Source organism: Belonocnema kinseyi, chromosome 5 (genome assembly GCF_010883055.1).
Source record: "Belonocnema kinseyi isolate 2016_QV_RU_SX_M_011 chromosome 5, B_treatae_v1, whole genome shotgun sequence".
NCBI lineage: Eukaryota > Metazoa > Arthropoda > Insecta > Hymenoptera > Cynipidae > Belonocnema > Belonocnema kinseyi.
The window spans coordinates 131,398,301-131,417,804 of NC_046661.1; the positions used below are offsets into that span (position 1 = coordinate 131,398,301).

Below are 19,504 nucleotides of genomic sequence, written 5' to 3' on the forward strand. Positions count from 1 at the left end.
ATGTGGTTATTCGATACGCTGGTATGGCCGGTATTAGGTTATGGAGCAGAGATATGGGGATGGAAAGAAAGGAAAGATATGGAGAGTTTACAAGAAAGGTATATAAGGTGGACACTAGGGGCAGACTGGAGGATGCGAGGATATATGTTGAGAGAAGAAGCGCGAAGGGATAAGTTAAGTATCAGAGCGGGAAAGAGGGCATGGAAATTTGAGACGAAGCTGAGGGAGGAAAAGGGAGGGGAGTTGGCGAGAAAGTGTTTGATGGAGGTAGAAGAGAGGAGAGGGAGGGCGATCGAATTAACGAGATGGGAAAAATGAGGAGGAAGTTCTTCAATGATAGAGAAATAGAAGACGGGACTGGAGTAAACTATGAAGAATTAGAAAAAAGGTAGAGGGAAAGACAATTAATACAATGATGGGGGGCGGGGGCGATTGAGGAATCAAAATACAATAAATGGTATAAGATGATAAAAAAGGAAGGGGTGCCAAAGTATTTAGAAAAGGGATGGGGAGAGAGCAGGTGGACCAGAATAGCAAGATTTAGATTGGGAAACCATGTAAGGGAGGGGATGTACTGGGGAAAAGAAGAGAACAGAAAGTGTATAATATGCGAATGGGAGGAGGAAACATGGGAGCATGTATGGGAAGGATGTAGAAGAGGAATGGAAGATAAAGGAAGCTGGCAAGAAAATGTGGTTAAGATTCTAGGGGAAGATGGATTAGGAGAAAAATGGATGAAGCAGTTGCAGTTTGCTAGAGGGGCGAATGAGGGAGAATGGAAGAATGCACGTGAAAAAGGTAAATGGAGGTATAAAAAAGGAAAGAAAAAGGAAACGGAAGTCGCTTAGATTAGACGCGTAAAAATTGTAAGTAATGGTAAAGTAAAAGTTAAGTAGACTAAGATGCGTTTGCGTTCTCATGCTCTCTCTCTCTCTCTCGCTTGCACTCTCGCTTTCGTTCGCTCGCTCACTCGCTTGCTAACAAGTCCTAAATTGCGCTATCGCATGAAATAGAAATAAGGAACTAGATATAAGACTTTATGTGAATAGCTGTAAATAATTGTAAATATATATATATAAAGGATAAGATTGTACAAAAATATAGATTTAAAAGGAAAGATTGTAAGGAATGGAAGTCATGTAAACCCTTAGGAGACACAGTATGAATAAAGAAGAAGGTTAACTAATTTAAACATTTGCTCAGTTCTTATACGTTTTCAACAGTCCTTCAAGCTTTTTGAACATTCCCGCCAGAGAATTTACTTGTTCAGAAGTGTTTAATCAAAGGGTCCCTGCGCCCGGGATATTTAGTTCCCAAAACGGTTCACACCGTTACAATTGTTAGGGGTTGGCTAGTCTGGTTCCCACTTTTTCAAGTGATTGCAACGTATTCTTGTGAATTTAACAGGAAAGAATGCAGCTAGTATAATTATTTTAAGGTAAAGTACATTTTATGTAATTCTAAACATAAAAAATTATGTTTTAGTGTTTCAACTTGTGAATCTGTTTCTTTGAAGTATAAATATAAATATTCGTTTTTATTGTATCCATTATATCGACATGCACAAACGTAACCTCTAACCGAGAATAAATCAATTTAAAATTTATATTACAGTTAGAAAGCAATTCTTGAGATTATAAAACGTTCACTAGTGGATTTTTATTTATTTTTTATTTATATAATTTTGATTTATGAGATTTAAAAGTCGATTTAATTAAGGCGAATATACCTACGCGAAACATTGAAAATTTTCCAAGTTTCATTAGACGAGTCGGAGAAGGGATTGATTTCCCACCAATAATTAATTAAGTTGCTGATTTTTCTACTACTGATCCTACTTTTAACATAGTAGATTATCTAATTTCAAATCTTGTCTTTGATTTTCAGTTTAAAAACTAATTTTTAAAAAGTTTCTAATTAAATTCAACTAACAAAGACAAATTTTCAACAAAATAGTTTAAAAAATCGTTGTTTTTTGGCTGGAAATTGATTTTTAACTCAAAATTGAATATTCCACTTGAAAATTTTTATATTTGACATAAAATTAATATACTTTGTAGAAAATTCAACAATTTTGTGAAAAAATAATTTTTCCTCGAAAATTGAACTGTTTTGGTGAAATTTTGTCTTTGGGTTAAAAATTCCACTAATACATAAGAAAATCAACTATTTTGTTGTAAATTGACTTCTTTTTTTTTAGAAAATTCTTTTTTTTTTTGAAAATTTAATTATATGAACTAAAATTAATAAAATTTGTAAAACATTCAAAAAAATTTCGAAAAAGTAATTTTTCTAGAAAATTCAACTGGTTTGGTTGAAATTTGAAAATTAACTTTTATTTGTAGAAAATTCATGTATTTTTAATAATTCGCGTTTTTAATAGAAAATTCAATGTTTTTGTAAAACCGTCTTTTTTTTAAATTGAAAATTGTTTTTTTTTCTAGAAAATAATCTTTTTCCGTGAAATATTTATGTAATTGGCTGAAAATTCAATTTTTTAACATGAAATTAAACTAATTTGTAGAAAATTCAACAATTTTGTAAAAAGAGTAGTTGTTTTTTTTTCTTGAAAATTCAGCTGTTATGGTAAAAAAAAACAAAATGTGTAAAAATGTAACTCGTACATTAATGCATTCAACTATTGGTTCAGGATAAACTTTTTTGTAGAAAACTCATCTATTTTAATTTGAAAATTCAATTATTTGACATAAAATTATTCTAATTTTAAGAAAGTTCAACAATTTTGGCGAAAAAGTAATTTTCTTTCTTTGAAAGTGTTTTTTTTTTAATGAAAATTTGTCCTTTTGGATTAAAAATGTAATTACTACTATTATAGAGAATTCGTAAATTTGGTTGAAAGTTAAATTTTATTCTAGGAAATTTATGTACATATATTTTTTTTAAATTCGTGTTTTTTAGTATTATATTTAACAATTTTGTGAAATAGTTTTTTTTTATTGAAAATACGAATTTCTCTATCGAAAATTGATCTTTTCGGTTAAGAATTAAAATATTTGTTTAAAAATGCAAATAATTGATATAAATTTAATATTATTTGTTGAAAATTGAAGAATTTTGTAAAAACGTAATTTTTTTGAAGTTCAACTGTTTGGTCAAAATAAAAAAATAATACTGTATTTGGTTGCAAATTCAAGAACTATTCGAAAAAGTAATTTTTTCTTGCGTGGAAATTTTTTTCAGAACTTTAAACCCGTTTTGAAATGAAGAGAATTTTTTTTAAATCCTGCCAATTTAAAAAAAAATTCTTAAAATCTTCCAGGGTCTTTTTGACAGTTTCGGAAATCTCTTAAAATATTTTCAAATATTCTATTAAAATATTTTTCAACAGGAAAAATCATTTTCAATTTTTCCAGGGATATTAAGAAAATGTTCTTATTCTTTTCGAACATTTTGCAATTCTTAAAATGCTTCTAAATTTTTTCTTTGAAATCTGAAAAAATCTGCATTTTGTTTTAAATTAGGTTGTGGAAAAATAATTTAAGAACTTTTAAGATAAAAAAAAATGTTAATTAAATTTTTTTAATGTTTCTAGCCTAAAATAACTGAATAATATAATTTTGAAAATGTTAAAATTTTATCGATTGATTCTTTAATTTAGAATATTGAAAATGTTAAATTGGATTTATATTTTAGAAACTTAATCAAAATTTTGGAACTCTGTAATTTATGAATGTTCAAAATTCTCAATTTTATAGTTTATCTGCATTTCATTTTAAAATGTTCAAGATTTAAAACCAAATATAGATTTTGGCAGATGAAGACCAAAAACGTTAAAAGCTTTAAAAGATCTTTGAAAGGCTTCAGAAGAATAAAAAACATTGGATAGAAAAATTAAAAATGATATTTTATCTCGGAAAATTAATTTTAAGAGAATATTAAAAAATATTTATAGTGATTTGCAAAATTATTAAAAATGAATTTTTCGGAATTTTAAGGCAATTTTTTCGATTTGGCAATTAGAAAAATTTTGTAAACAAAATTCTAATAATTTTAAAACATGTTAAGAAGTTCTGAAAAAGTTAAAATAATTAAAAATTTGAAAAAATATCAAACAAAATGTAAATGTTTCAAGATTTTGAAATAAAATTTTCAAGCATTTTAAAGATTTTGAAATTATTTAAAATAAGAATAACTTTTAATTTAAGAATTTATTTACAAAATTTAGTCGTTCTAGCTTAAAATGCTTAAAATGATATTTTTGGAAGGTAATCTGAATCTTTGGACTCTAAAATTTAGAAAAATTTATATTTTAATTTGGCAGTTCAACTGAATTTAATTTCATATATTTCTGTTTAAAAATGTTAATAGCTTCCAGGGAATTTTTTATACCTGAAAATGTTGGGAAATTTTTTTTTTAATCGTGGAATTTCTTCGAGAGCGTATTTTTTTGGATTGCAATATTAAATTGAATAACACGTTCTTTTGTTGGAAATCAATTTTTTAAACTGCAATTTCAACTATTCCGTTTTTAGTTTAAAATTCAAGTTTTTTGTTGAACTTTCGTTCTTTTTGGTTGAATTCCATTATTTTTTATTACAAATTTAATTTTGTTGATGTTAAGATAATATATACATTTGAAAAATTTTGTGTTACGAATTCATCTTTTTTCAATGAAGATTGAATAACTTCGTTGAGAGTTAGTTTTCTGTTAAAAATTATTGTTTTGTTGTTAAAGATTCATGATTTAATTTAAAAAATTATCTACTGGGATGAAAAGTGAGCTAATTTATTGAAAATTTGTTTTTTCTTTGGCTGAAAATTAATTTTTTGCAGTGAAAACTTGACTATTCCATTTGCAACTTTAACTAAATGGTTGAGAATTTTTTTTTATTGTTAGAAATTAATTTTGTTACTGCAAATATAACTGCAATATTTGTCTAAACAATTATTCTTTTCAGTTTAAAATGATGACTTCTTGGGTAGAATTTTTTAATTGAGAATTTAACTATTTAATTTTTGTTTAACAATTTATCTTTTTAATTTAAAATTCATGTGTTTTCCATAAAATTCTGCTTTTTTTATTTAAAATAAAACAACTTGGTTAAAACTTCAAATAAATTTTTTTAAAAACCCTGTTTTTTGTGTAGAAAAAAAATTATTTTAACTGAAAAATTAACTATTCGATTTTTGACTGAAACTTGATATTTTTTAGTTAAAAATTGATCCTTTTCTGTAAAAAATTGAATTTAATATAGGGTTCACATTATTTTACCTAAATATGAACTAAATTTTAAGTATAAGTGAATAAAATAAAAATGTGTTAGAATTTATATTCAAATACATGAACTTTAGATACAAATTAAAAAAATGATTAATTATGTTTTTAGAATTATTTAATTATTTATTTAACCCATCTTTCTCAATTATTAAAAAAATTTTGTAATTCTAATTGAATTCCTAGAAACAAAAAAGAATATTTTCTGCAAAAAAATATACCTGGAAAAACTTGAGATATCTGGAATTGTCATGGAATTTTTTTTCTAAGATTTGAATAGACTCCTTGGTGCTTTAATATGCAGCTTCCTTTTTATTAATTTAAATGGAAAACTTTTTGGCCTTAGAGTTCGCTTTTTTAAATTTCATTGAGCGTGAAAAATATTTGTGAACCGGGAATTTTTTTCTTTCATTAAAAGGGCTTGATAAAAAAAGGATTTGATAATAGTAGAAATAAAGAAGAGGAAATAAATAAAAAATGGGATGCAGGTTAATTGGTTGGTAACCTTCTTTCATTTTTATAAATGTCCAACTAAAAATATTAGATAAAAAAATTAAATTTTTAACAATATAGGTCAATTGAATATTATATATTTTAACAACAAAAATATTTCAATATTAAATAAAAAAGAATTTTTTAAAATAAAATGCATCCTTTGTTGTACAAAAATTAATTTTCAACACAAAAAAACATAAATTTTTAATAAAATAGTGAAATTTTCATCGAAAGAAATGAATTTACGACTAAAGAATAATTTTGCAACATGAAATGAAATAGTTTAAATTTTCAGTTTGTAAAATAATTTTGAACCAAAAAAGGTGAAATTTAAATTAGATTTGAAAAAAATATTAAAATTTTTAACTGAAATATTATTTTAAAAATATATTTTTTTAAAGAATTAGTTAAATTTCCAACCAAAAAATTATTTTCTAACTAAAAAGATTGATTATTAAGAATAAAGAATCATTTTTAACCAAAAGAGACGAATTTAAAAAAAAAATAGATGAATTTTCATCCAAATGGTTCATTTTCAAACTAAAATAGGTGAATTTTAAACCAAAAACGGACAAGTCAAATTTTCAGTAAATCCATTTTTAACGAAAAAAACTGATTTTCAACAAAATAGTTTATTTTGAGCCAAAGAAATGAATCTTTAACAAACAACGTTTAATGTAATACTTGATTTTTCAACCAAAAAATATTTTAATTTTAAACAAATTATGTAATTTTTCCAACAAAAAAAAGGTTTACATTTGAACAAAAAATAAAACAAATGAAAGTTAAAATATTAAGAAAGTACTTCAATTTTTAACCAAAGAGAATAAACTTCAACAGATAAATTTTTAATCAAGAACAGTTGAATCTAACAAAAAAAGAAGACGATTTTTCTCCAAAATAGTTGGTTTTTTAATTTGAAAATTTTTTTTTATTTTTTACTATAAAAAATAGACAATTTTTGAAAACAAGTACTTTGGTTCTATTTTAAGATTGAACCATAAACTTTGATTAATAATTTGTATCGAAAAGCTATTTTTCACATATTAAATATGAATTTTCGCAGAACGCGGTCCCGAACTTTCTTGTTTGGCCATTGGCTTGCAGAAATTTTGAATTTCTTCCACTAATTACTATTTTTTTGAACACAAAATATACTTATAAAGTAAAACGTAAATTAATGATTTGATTTGCATTATTTTTTATTTAAAAATTCATCTACATATTTGAAAATTGATATTTTTTTGTAAAAAATTTAACTTTTTGATTGAGAATTAATGGGTTTTTTTAAAATCTTTTTTTTTGTTTTTTAGAAAAGTAATCTTTTTTGTTTGAAAATTCGGCTATTTGGCTAAAAATTCATCTGTATTTGAAAATCCAAATTTTTGGCTGTGTTTGCGTAAATGCCAATAAAATGAGAAAAAAAACTTTGGGTGCGAATTCGCACCAGTGTACCGTTTGAGGGTCAAGTATAAGTAGACAAAATAAAAATTTGTGTGAATTTATATTCAAATACATGGACTGTAGAGACAAATTCAAGAAATGTTTAATTATGTTTTTAGAATTATTCCATTATTTACTTAATCTATCGTTCTGAAATATTTAAAAATATCTTGTAAACCGGGAACTTTTTCTTTCATTAAAACGGCCACCCTGCGAAACGCTATTGACTATTTTTTACAAATGTTTTTTTTTTTACTGTGGTTTGATAATAGTATAAATAAAGAAGACTAAATAAATCAATACGGAGATGAAGGAGAATTGGTTGGTTGCCTTCTCTCATTTTTATTTTAGCCCACTAAAATATTCTTTTCTTTTCTGGGAAAATTTTTGCTTTTTCAGGTTGCAATAGGAACCTTTTTTTTTTTGGTGGTTAGATTCTTGGTTTTATTTTCAGAAATTCTGCACATAAACATGGAACAGTTTTATCCAAATGAATGTGCCCTCTGTAAAGTCACCAACCCCCTAATAAGATGCAAAGCTTGTAAAATGGTATCTTACTGTGGACTACTCCACCAAAAACAGCACCGTCAAAAACACGGCCAGTTCTGCAAAACAGTATCAGTCTTAAATTTACTAAATGGAGGATTCCTCTTCAGTCATCTTCGCGATGTCGAGCTTTCCAAATGGAACACCAAGAGAAGAGAAATTCTTTCTGTGGTGCAGCAACTGCTGGGTCGACCTTGCAGTCCAAACGAGCGGCAAATGTTTTTCTTCCCTCGATTCTGTTTCGTCTGTTACGACACCAGACATGACAACTTGACAAATTGCCCCGGATGTCCCAACGCCAGTTTTTGCAGAAAACATCCTTCCAGTCCAGAGCATGATTCAGATTGCTCCACGATCAATTACATCCATACACTTGATCAGGAATCAGTCGAACGCACATCAAAGGACATCTTATCCATCGTCGAATTGGCTGTCGAAAATACCAGATTCAATGAATCATCCAACTTCCCAGCATCAATGCAAGAATTGAAAACCCATTTGGATCTGTGCATCAAACCCGAAGTAAAAGTTCCCGAACATCTGAAACTCTATGCCTCGGAACATATGACAAATGCAATGACAGTCTTGAATGGTTTGAGAAAACTGAACTATCCTCCAGTTCCGGAACTGACTCTTCACGTCGGCGGCGCTAATTTGACAGAGGAGTGCTCAAAATCCTGGGAGCTGATACTGCATCTGCTACCGGATTTGATGACTCTGAAGATTGTGATCATTGAAGGTCAGGAAGTTGTGAAACTGGACCAGAAACTCTGCGACGAATGTCGCTCGAGGGAAAAGAAATTGATCGTGGAGTCCAACTGCAAGTCGAGAGTTTACATCAAGTATATGAAAGAGAAGGACTATCAGAAACCGGATGTCCTGGTCGTTCTTAACCCCCAGCATCCAGAGTTAAATGAAGACATGCTTGAGAATTGGAAAATTATATTGGATCACTGGAAAGAACTGAATTGTCCGATTGTGATATCGGCTGTGGCGGATAGGACGAGGGGGTTTTTAAGTGAAAGTTTGCGTTCGAGTTTTTGGGATTCGTTGATCATCTATGATGGGAAGAATAATTTCCATTCCTTGAGGCCTTGGAGGGAATGGGCCAATGGAAGATACGGGTACTTGAATCAATTCATGATTGTCACAAAGGGTCGAGATGCTCAGGATTGCGAGGAAAAGAGAGTGGAAACGGAAACTCAGGTGATTATTTGATATCATTTTAGAAGGAATCTGTATTATCATCGGAGGTAGTTACAGCCGATCAGTGGACAAATCTTAACCGACCGTGAAAATCGAAAATAACTCTCGATCTAAATTAACTTCTTAAATAAGGAGCCGTGCTTAAATTTCGTTACGGATTATGGGCCCAGTTTCAGACTCCCCCTGTACTAAATCGTAAAAAAAATATTTCTCTTACTGTACGTAATTTTTATTTTGTAGAATTTTTTTTACCAGTTATTGCTAGTCGAACTAGACACTTTTTTCGAGAACGTTATTTTGAAAATTTCTTGATTTTTGCTTGACTAATTTTTCATTATCGTTGATCATTAGGGCCGTAACATTTGAAAAATTTAAGATTGCTGAATTTGACCAATTTTATTTCACAAAAGAGAGTATCCACATATGACTTGAATTTTCCACTAAAATAGATTAATTATCCGATTTAAAATGAAGTCTTTTTGATTTTCAGTTTAAAAAACTAATTTTTAAAGCAAAAAACTAATTTTCTAATAATTAAATTCAACTGAAAAAGACAAATTTTCAACAAAATAGTTTTTAAAAATCGTTGTTTTTTGCCCAAAAATTTATTTTCTACCGAAAAATTTAATTTTTATCTCAAAACTGAACTATTCCAGTTGAAATTTTAAATATTTGACATAAAATTAATATAATTTGTAGAAAATTCAACAATTTTGTGAAAAAAGAATTTTTTCTTGAAAATTGAACTGTTTTGGTGAAATTTTGCCTTTGGATTAAAAATTCAACTAACACATTAGAAAATTCAACTATTTTGTTGCAAATTGAATTATATGCACTTAATTTAATTTAATTTGTAGAACATTTAAGAATTTTTCGAACAAGTAATTTTTTCTAGAAATTTTTTCGTGGAAAATTTGTTTCGTTTGAAAATGCATGTATTTATTTGATAATTCAATTATTTCACATAAAATGAATCTAATTTGTAGACAATTTAACAATCTTGTGAAAAATTAGTTTTTTTTTTTTTGAAAATTCAACTGTTTTGGTCAGAATTTTCCCTTTTTGGTTAAAACCCTAATTAATATATTAGAAAATTCAACTGTCTGGTTGAAAATTAATTTTTTTAAAAATAAATCTTGTCTGATAACAGTCTTCGCTGAGCGAAAATTTCTGTTATTCACTAATTTTAATACAGATTCGTTAAAAAATTTGAAAATTAACTTTTATTTGCAGGAAATTCATGTATTTTTAATAATTCGCGTTTTTAATAGAAAATTCAATATTTTTGTGAAACCGTGTTTTTTTAAATTGAAAATTCGTTTTATTTCTATAGAAAATAAGCTTTTCCCGTGAAATATTTATGTAATTGGCTGAAAATTGACTTTTTTACATAAAATTAAACTAATTTGTAGAAAATTCAACAATTTTGTAAAAAGAGTAGTTGTTTTTTTTGAAAATGTAATTTTTTAAATGAAAATTTGTCGTTTTAAGTTAAAAATTTAATTAATACTATTTTAGAGAATTCCTAAATTTGGTTGAAAGTTAAATTTTATTCTAGGAAATGTACGTACTTATTTTTTTTTAAATTCGTGTTTTGTAGTAGTATATTTAACAATTTTGTGAAATAGTTTTTTTTATTGAAAATTCGGCTTTCTCTATCGAAAATTAATTTTTTCGGTTAAGAATTAAAATATTTGTCTAAAAATGCAAATAATTGATATAAATTTAATATAATTTGTTGAAAATTGAACAATTTTGTGAAAAAGTAATTTTTTTTGAAGTTCAACTGTTTGGTCAAAATTGGTATTTTTTGTGAAAAATTTAACTATTCAAGTTATATATATATTTTTTTCTTATTAAAAATTTTATTAAAAATTCATATTTTTCGATAAAAAATCGTCTTTTTGGTTAAAAATAATGTATTTGGTTGAAAATTCAAGAATTTTTCGAAAAAGTAATTTTTTTTGAAAACTCGACTGTTTTGGTTAGATTTGTCTTTGGGTTTAAAATGTAACTAACATATTACAAAATTGAATTGTTTTTCGTTAATTTAAAACTTCAAATGATGTCAAGTAATTTAAACGAAGTATATGAAATTTTTTTTCAGAACTTGAAACCTGTCTTAAAATGAATAGAATTTTTTGTAAATCCTGCCATTTTTTTTTAAATTCTTAAAATCTTCCAGGTTCTTTTTGACAGTTTTGAAAATCTCTTAAACTATTTCTAAATATTCTTTTAAAATATTTTTCAACATGAAAAATCCTTTTCAATTTTCCTAGGGATATTAAGAAAATATTTTTATTCTTTTCGACCATTTTGCAATTCTTAAAAAGCTTCTAAATTTTTTCTTTGAAATCTGCAAATCTGCGAATCTGTTAATACAGATTCGTTTAAAAATTTGAAAATTAACGTTTATTTGTAGAAAATGCATGTACTTTTAATAATTCGTGTTTTTAATGTTTAAAAGACTAATTTTCAAAACAAAACGAAAATGAAGTTTTAACTATAAAAAAAACTAATTTTCAACAAAATAGTTTAAAAATTTTTTTTTTTTTGGTTGAAAAATTATTTTTTAACTGAAAACTTAATTTTTTACCTCAAACCTGAACTATTCCAGTTGCAGATTCATCATTAAAGTTAAAAATTCAACTGCTTGCTTACAAATTTCTCTTTATTGATAGAAAATTAATTTTCAAGGTTGAAAATTCAATAATTTTGTGGAAAAATAATTTTTTTATTTAAAGATCAACTGTTTTGGTAACTTTTTTGACTTTGGGTTAAAAATTTAATATATTAGGAAGATCAACTATTTTGTTGTAAATTAATTTTTTTATTTTAGAAAATTCATCCTTTTTTTTGAAAATTCAATTATATGAACTAAAATTAATCTAATTTGTAGAACATTCCAGAATTTTCCGAAAAAGTTATTTTTTCTAGAAAATTGAAGTGTTTTGGTAAAATTTTGTCTTTGGGTTAAAAATTCAACTATTTTGTTGTAAATTGCATTTTTTTTGTAGAAAATTCATTCTTTTTTTATGATTCAATTATATGAAGTAAAATTAATCTAATGTTAATACAGATTCGTTGAAAAATTTGTAAATTAACTTTTATTTGTAAAAAATTAATATATTTTTAATAATTCGTGTTTTTTTATTGAAAATTCGTGTTTTTTTTCTATAGAAAATGATCTTTTTCGGCGAAATAATTATGTATTTGGCTGAGAATTAAGTTTTAAAAAAAATCAGCTACTTGTTTACACATTTCTCTTTATAGATAGAAAATTACTTTTCACGGTTGAAAATTCAATAATGTTGTGAAAAAATAATTTTTTATTTAAAGTTAAACTTTTTTGGTAAAATTTTGTCTTTGGGTTAAAAATTTAACTAATATATTAGGAAAATCAACTATTTTGTTGTAAATTAACTTTTTTTTTAGAAAATTTATTCTTTTTTTTTTTGAAAATTCAATTATATGAACTAAAATTAATCTAATTTGTAGAACATTCCAGAATTTTCCGAAAAAGTAATAGATTCTAGAAAATTCAACCGATTTGGTTGAAATTGAACTTTATTTGTAATAAATTCATTTAGTATCTTTTTAAAAATTTTATTGTTAAATGAAAATTTCAACAAATTCGTGAAATAGTTTTTCTGTTTGAAAATGCATGTATTTATTTGATGATTCAATGATTGCACAAAAAATTAATCTAATTTGTAGCAAATTTAACAATTTTGTTAAAAAGTATTATTATTTTTTTTTGTATATACAACTGTTTTGTTGAAAGTTTGTCTTTTGTTTAAAAATTTAACCATTACATTAGGAAAATCAACTATTTTCTGTAATTTAACGTGTAGAAAATTCAAACTGTTTTGGTCGAAATTTGACTTTTTTTCAAATTCATGTATTTTTTCATTCATATTTTATACAAGAAAATTCAACAATTTCGTGAAATATTCTTTTCGTTTGAAAATTTATGTGTTTATTTGATAATTAAAATATTCGATATAAAATTCATCTAATTTGTAGAAAATTTAACTATTTTGTGAATAAGTAATTTTTTCTTGAAAGTTTAACTGTTTTGGTGAAATTTTGTCTTTGGGTTAAAAATTTAACTAATACATTAGGAAAGTCAACTTTTTTCTTGCAAATTAACTTTTTTTTTTTAGAAAATTCATTCTTTTTTAAATTTAATTATATCACATAAAATTAATCTAATTTGTAGAAAATTCAACAATTTTTTGATAAAGAAATTTTTTTTAGAATATACAACTGTTTGGTTGAAATTTGACTTTTTTCTTAAAAATGTAAATATTTTTTTTATTCGTATTTTTTGGAAGAAAATTTATGTATTTATTTAATAATTAAAATATTGGATATAAAATTAATCTAATTTGTAGAAAATTTAACTTTTTTGTGAAGAAGTAATTTTTTTCTTGAAAATTCATCTGTTTTTTTAAAAATTCACCTGTTTTCGTGAAAATTCAACTATTTGGTTGAATATTAATTTTTTTAAATTAAATTTTGGTCCGAAAAAAGTTTTCGCTTCTCTGGAATTTCTTTTATTCACTAATGATAATACAGATTCCTTGAAAAATTACAAAATTAATTTTAGTTGTAAAAAATTCGTCTTTTTATATAGAAAATGATCTTTTTTCGATTAAATATTGATGTATTTGGCTTAAAATTAAATTGTTTAACAAAAAACTCCAACTAATTTGTGGAAAATTCAACAATTTTGTGAAAAAGGTTTTTTTTTTAAATTTAACTGTTTTGGAAAAAAATGTCTTCTCATTTAAAAATGTAACTCATACGTTCAACTATTTGGTTTACAATTAAATTTTTCTGTACGAAATTCATGGATTTTATTTTGAAAATTCAATTATTTGATATAAAATTATTCTAATTTGAAGAAAGTTCAATAATTTTGGCGAAACAGTAATTTTCTTTTCTTGAAAATGCATGTTTTGGCGAAAATTTTTCCTTCTGGGTTAAAAATTTATTTACTATTTTGTGAAAGTTTTTTTTTTTTTAATTGAAAAGTCACTTGTTTTATTAAAAAATCGTTTTTTTGATAGAAAAAGGGTTACATGACACGGAATAAAACAGTATTTCAGACACAAATTTGAAATTTTCAAATTTATTTATTTATTAAAAAAAAAGTATTTTCAACTATAAAAGATGACTTTTTAACAAAATACTTAAAGTTTTAACATAATAATTGAATTTGTAACCTAAAAAGATAAATTCTCAGCAAAAAAAGTGTCATTGTTTATATTTCAATAAAAAAAGATGAAATTTATACTAAAAATAAAAAGAATTTCAAAACCAAAAAGACGATTTTTCAACATATAAATATTTTTCACTAAAGAAAGACATAAATATATATTTTTTTATCAAAAAAGGAAAATTTTCAAATAAAAAAATATCAATCGTAAAAAATGGAAGTTACAATTTCAGTTAAAAAATTAATTTTAAACAAAAAAAATCCAACATAAGCCTTCAATCAAAAAAATAAATGTTTAACAATGTAGTTTAACTTTTAGCAAAGTAGTTGAATTATCAACTAAAAAAGATTTCAGTTAACTTTTAACGATCAAAATATGAATTTTTAAACAAAAAATAAGTTTCTGCGAAAGAATTGAATTTTTAATGCAACAAAACGAATTTTTAAACAAAAAAGGTGAAATTTAACAAAATTGTTGAATTCTGTACCACATAATTGCATTTTGATCGAAAAAGGATTAAATTTCTCTCAAAACAAATAAATTTTTTTTTAAATATTTAAAATAGTTTAATTTTAATTTTTTTTAAATTCCAATTGACTTTTCATGATGAAAATATGAATTTAAAGAAAAAATAAGTTTCTACGACAAAAATTGAATTCCTAACAAAAAAAATATTCTATACTAAATGGTTACTTTTTTATCCATGAAAGATGATGTTTTTAATAAAACAGATGTATTTTTAATAAAAAATGACACATTTAAAAAAAAAGTTAATCTTTCATCCAGAAATGACTTTTTTTAAATAGTTGAATTTTCATCCAGAAAATATTTCAGTCATTTTTTTGAACATAAAAATATTATATTTAAATAAAAAGGAACTTTGTTACGAAATAGTTAAATTTTCAACAAAACAGAAGAATTTTTAATATATAAAATATGACGTTTCAACCAAATTGTTGAATTTTTCACCAAACAGTTTCGTTTTTATTCAAGAAAAATGAAATTTCTGCTAAAAATGATGAATAAAAGAAAAAAACCTTCAAAAAGTAGTTAAGTTTTTATCCAAAAAGATTTTAATTTACTTTTTAACACAAAAATAGGAATTTAAAACAAAAAGGAAATAGTCTAATCTTCCAGAAAACAGTTGTTTTTTTGCGAATTTGCAAAAATTGCGTACCTAAACGAAAGTGATCTTTTTCAGAAAAAATTTAATTTTAAAAATTTGATAAAAAAATATTTAATTTAAAATTCACCTTAATACTATTTAACTATTTAATATTTGGTTAACAAATTATCTTTGTTAGTTGAACATTCGTATTTATTTGTAGAAATTAATCTTCTTATTACAAAATTTCTAGTGTTGAAAATGAATTTTTCTTCTCAACTATTTTTTTTTAAATTAATTTTTTTTGCCTAAAATTTTTTTTTTCATCTGTAAATGTAATTAATATTTCACGTGAATGTTCCATGATTTTAGTTTAAAATTTATTAGTTTGGTTGAAGAGTAATTTTTTTAACTGAACATATAGTTTTTCAATTTTTGATTGACAGTTTGTTTTTTTTATTTGAAAAATCTTCTTCTTGATAGAAATTAATATTCTTTTTTAAAAATGTATCAGTTTGGTTGAAAATTAATTTTTCTTCTTCTAGACTATTAAAAAAATTTTTTTAACTGAAAATTTGATTTAGTTTAGTTGAAAATTAATAATTTTTTTTTACTGAAAATTGAACTATTCCAGTTGAATATTCTATATTTTCAGTTTTAAATTCATTTTTTTACTTGAAAATAAATTTATCTAAAGATTTAACTAATCAATTGTCCGTTGAAAAATTCTCGTTTTTATTTAAAAATTTGTCTTTTTTTGGTAGTCATTAATTTTCTTATTTGAAAATTCCATCCGTTTGGTTGAAAACTAATTTTTTTCTTCTAAATTATTTTTTCTTAAAGTAAGTTTTTCTTTTTTTAATTATTTTTCAGCTGAAAATTTAACCATTCAATTTTTTATTAACATTTTACATTTTTTAGATGAAAATTCATGTGATTTGGTTTCAAATTCAACAGTTTGGTTGAAAATCAATTTGTTTGAATTGAAAATTTATCTTTTATTTTTAGTAGAAAATTGTTTCTTTTCATATAGAAATTCAACTACCTTGTTGAAAAGTTGTAATTTTCTTTTTTTTTTTGAAAATTCAACTTTTTAATTTGATGGAAAGTTTATTTTTTTAGTGGAAAATTCAAAAATTTTGTTAAAAATTCATGTATTTTCTTGAAAATTTTCTTTTTTCTTAGATTTGTTTGAAAATTCTATCGTTCAGTTAAAATTGAAGTTTAAAACTCCTCACTGCCAGTTGAAGATTTCTCATTTTATTAAAAAATTCAACATTTTGGTTAAATTTTTGGTGTGAAAAATTAATTTTTTTAATTAAAAATTTAACTTCTATTTTTGGTTGAAAATTCTTCTTTTCTAATTGAATATTTAACTATTTGATAGAAAATTTATCGTCTTTAGTTTAAAATTCAAACTATTGGGTTGAGAATTCACATTTTTGTTTGAAAAAACGTCCTTTTTTTATAGCAAATTCATCTTTTTGGTTAAAAATTCATTTACTTTGTTCATGTTTTTCATTTAAGAAGTAAACTATTTTGTTAAAAATTCAACTATTTTTTGAGAAATCGTCTTTTGGACTTGCGAATCATTTTAATTTCTGTTTGATTGAAAATTAATTTTCTTAACTACAAATTTTTTTTTAGTTTCAAAATTTGCTATTTTGTAGAAAATTCTTTTTTCTTTTTTGGTTGAAAAAGTATCGATTTTAATTAAAAATTCACGTTTTTTGGTAAAAATTATTCTCGTTGGTTAAAAATTCATCTTTTTGGTCGAAAAATAAATTATTTTTATTCAAAATTCATCATTTAATTTCGAAATGTACTGTTTTTGTTTAAAATTCAACTATTCTAGTTCAAAATTCTTCACTTTGTTCGAAAATGTAACTATTTCAATTGAATATTCATTTTATTTGAAAATTCGCTTCTTTGGTTAAAAAATATTTTAAAAAATTGAAATTTAAAATGTTTAAAGAATATGCTATTTTTTTTAATTTATTATTTCATCAGTTGAAAATTTTAATATTCCAGTTATTAAAGGTTCATAATTTTGGTTGCAAATTATAATTTTTTATTTAAAATTCAATTGCTTATGTTAGTTGACAATTTAATTTAAAAATTCATTTTTAAAAATATTTTTAAATTCATTAATTTAATTAAAAATTACTTAAAAATATAACTATTATGTTGAAATCTGTTTTTAATTATGATTAAATATTTATATTTTTCACTGCAAATGTAACTATTTATTTTATTTCTAAAATGTATGTTTTTTAGTAGAAATTAATCATCTCAGTAGAAAATTCATCTTTTTTGGGGAAAATTAAATTCTTCTTGTTAAATTCGTCTCTTTAGTTAAAAATTATTTTTCTTAACATTAAATTTTTAGTTGAAAAATTATCTTTTTTAGTTCAAAATTAATTTTTTTTATAGAAATTAATCTTTTTGGTTGAAAATTGATTTCTTTGGTTTAAAATTCAATTACAATTATGTTGAAAATTCGTGTTGAAAATGTGAAGCGTTTTTAATTAAATTTAATATAGTATTCACATTAATTTCAGTTAAAAGTTATATTTTTTTTTCGTGAAAAATCTCATGTTTTTTACAGAGTTTCGACTCACCTGAAAAATATTTAAATATAAATATAAATATTTAAAATATTCACTGAATTTGAAATACAAGATGATAAAGTAAATTTGTTTATAAAATTATTATTGAAATTTATGACTAAAAAATATTTATAATCAACTGGAAAAATTTTATATATATTCCGAGTCGATTCTTGCAAAAAAAAATTGGATAGAATCTGATTGGATTTTTATCAAATCTGTTGGTAGAATTTAATTGTGGAAGTTTTTTTGATTAATTTCCATAAAATTCGAGAATTTCTTATACCTATTTTTAGCAGGCGATACCAGTAAAACTTTCCAAATCTCAACGAAGAAGGGCAGCCAAGAAGGCGCAAAAAGAGAAGAGAGTTTTTGAAAATACTGAGGGGAAAGTAGAAAAATCGGAAAATTTGGAAAATTTGAAATCACATCCAAAAGCAGGAACAGAAAACCAGGAATCTTTCGCAGAAAAAGTGGAAATTGAACCGGAAACGGAAGCAGAAATATCGAATGAAAAATTGGAATTAGAATTAAAATTTGCAGAAAAAAATACGGGATTGGAAGTGAAAAAAATTGCCACCGAGAATTTTATTTCCAAAGAAGAAGATAGTTCTTCGACTGAAAAAAGACTAAAAGAGTATTTGGTATTGAAAGAGGAAAATAGAATTTTGAAGATGAATTTTAGTCTTAAGGAGGAAAACAAGAAACTGGAGTTGGAAAATCAAGAGCTTGAGAAGGAAAATGAAAAGCTTGAAGAAGAAAATCGCCTAATTGAGGAAATTCGACGACAAGTGAGAGAAAGTATTTGGGCAGAGATTAAGCCTAAATAATTATTTTTTATTTAGTAATAACGTTCCGATTTTATTATTTATATAAAATATAATATTAATGCTCAGTATTTTTTAAACTTTCTTTTTTAAAGTTTAATTTTTTCGAATGATAAATATTTTTTTCTTTACAAATGTAAGAATGACAAATTTATGCTGGATGGATGGTTAATAAATTAAAATTTTTATGGAAAGTTTTCGATTTTTGTTCTGGCTTTTATATGGTTTTGTAGTCCACTTTTTTCACGCTAATCAGTAAACTATTTTCAAGCTTTAAAAAAAAAAAAAGATTTTCAGCCAAAATTAAAAACGGATTTTTAAATTAATAGTTGTATTTTACAATAATTTTTTATTAAATTTTCAACAAAAATTATGAATCTTTAAAAAGAATAGTGGAATTTTCAACCAAGAAAATTAATTTATATAGAAAAAGACGAATTTTTAAATAAAAGATATAATTTTTGAACCTAAAATTTAATAGTTAAATTTTTAGAAAATTAATATTAGGCCAAAGAGATGGATTTTTAATTAAAAAGAAGAGACTTCAAGTGGAATAGTCGAATTTTAAACGAATAATATTTTCGACTAATTTTTTATTAAATTAATGAATTTAAAAATAATAAAATAATCTTTTTTTTTAAATTAAATTGCGCACTAAAATGATAAATTTTTAAATGGAATAATTGAATTTGAAACCGAAAAGATCAGTTTTCACACAAGAAGATTATTTTCTATGAAGAAGATATTTCAACTAAAAAAAAATTAAACGGAAAATTTATTAGTTAAGTTTTTAGAAAGAAAAAAAAATTTCA

General features: G+C 24.0%; 1 protein-coding gene across 2 annotated transcripts; it reads left to right on the forward strand.

Moving 5' to 3' along the window:
- The first annotated feature begins 1,341 nt into the window (after window positions 1-1,341).
- LOC117173311 lies at window positions 1,342-18,881 on the forward strand. Of its 2 annotated transcripts, none has more exons than XM_033361803.1 (3): window positions 1,342-1,438; window positions 7,629-8,926; window positions 18,162-18,881. In XM_033361803.1, exons 2-3 carry the CDS (start codon window positions 7,646-7,648, stop codon window positions 18,693-18,695), a joined length of 1,815 nt encoding a protein of 604 aa, XP_033217694.1. In that variant the 5' UTR covers window positions 1,342-1,438; window positions 7,629-7,645; the 3' UTR covers window positions 18,696-18,881. The 2 variants fall into 2 exon arrangements, with proteins under 2 accessions (XP_033217694.1, XP_033217695.1); XM_033361804.1 differs by having other exon boundaries at window positions 18,165-18,881.
- Window positions 18,882-19,504: the final 623 nt, after the last annotated feature.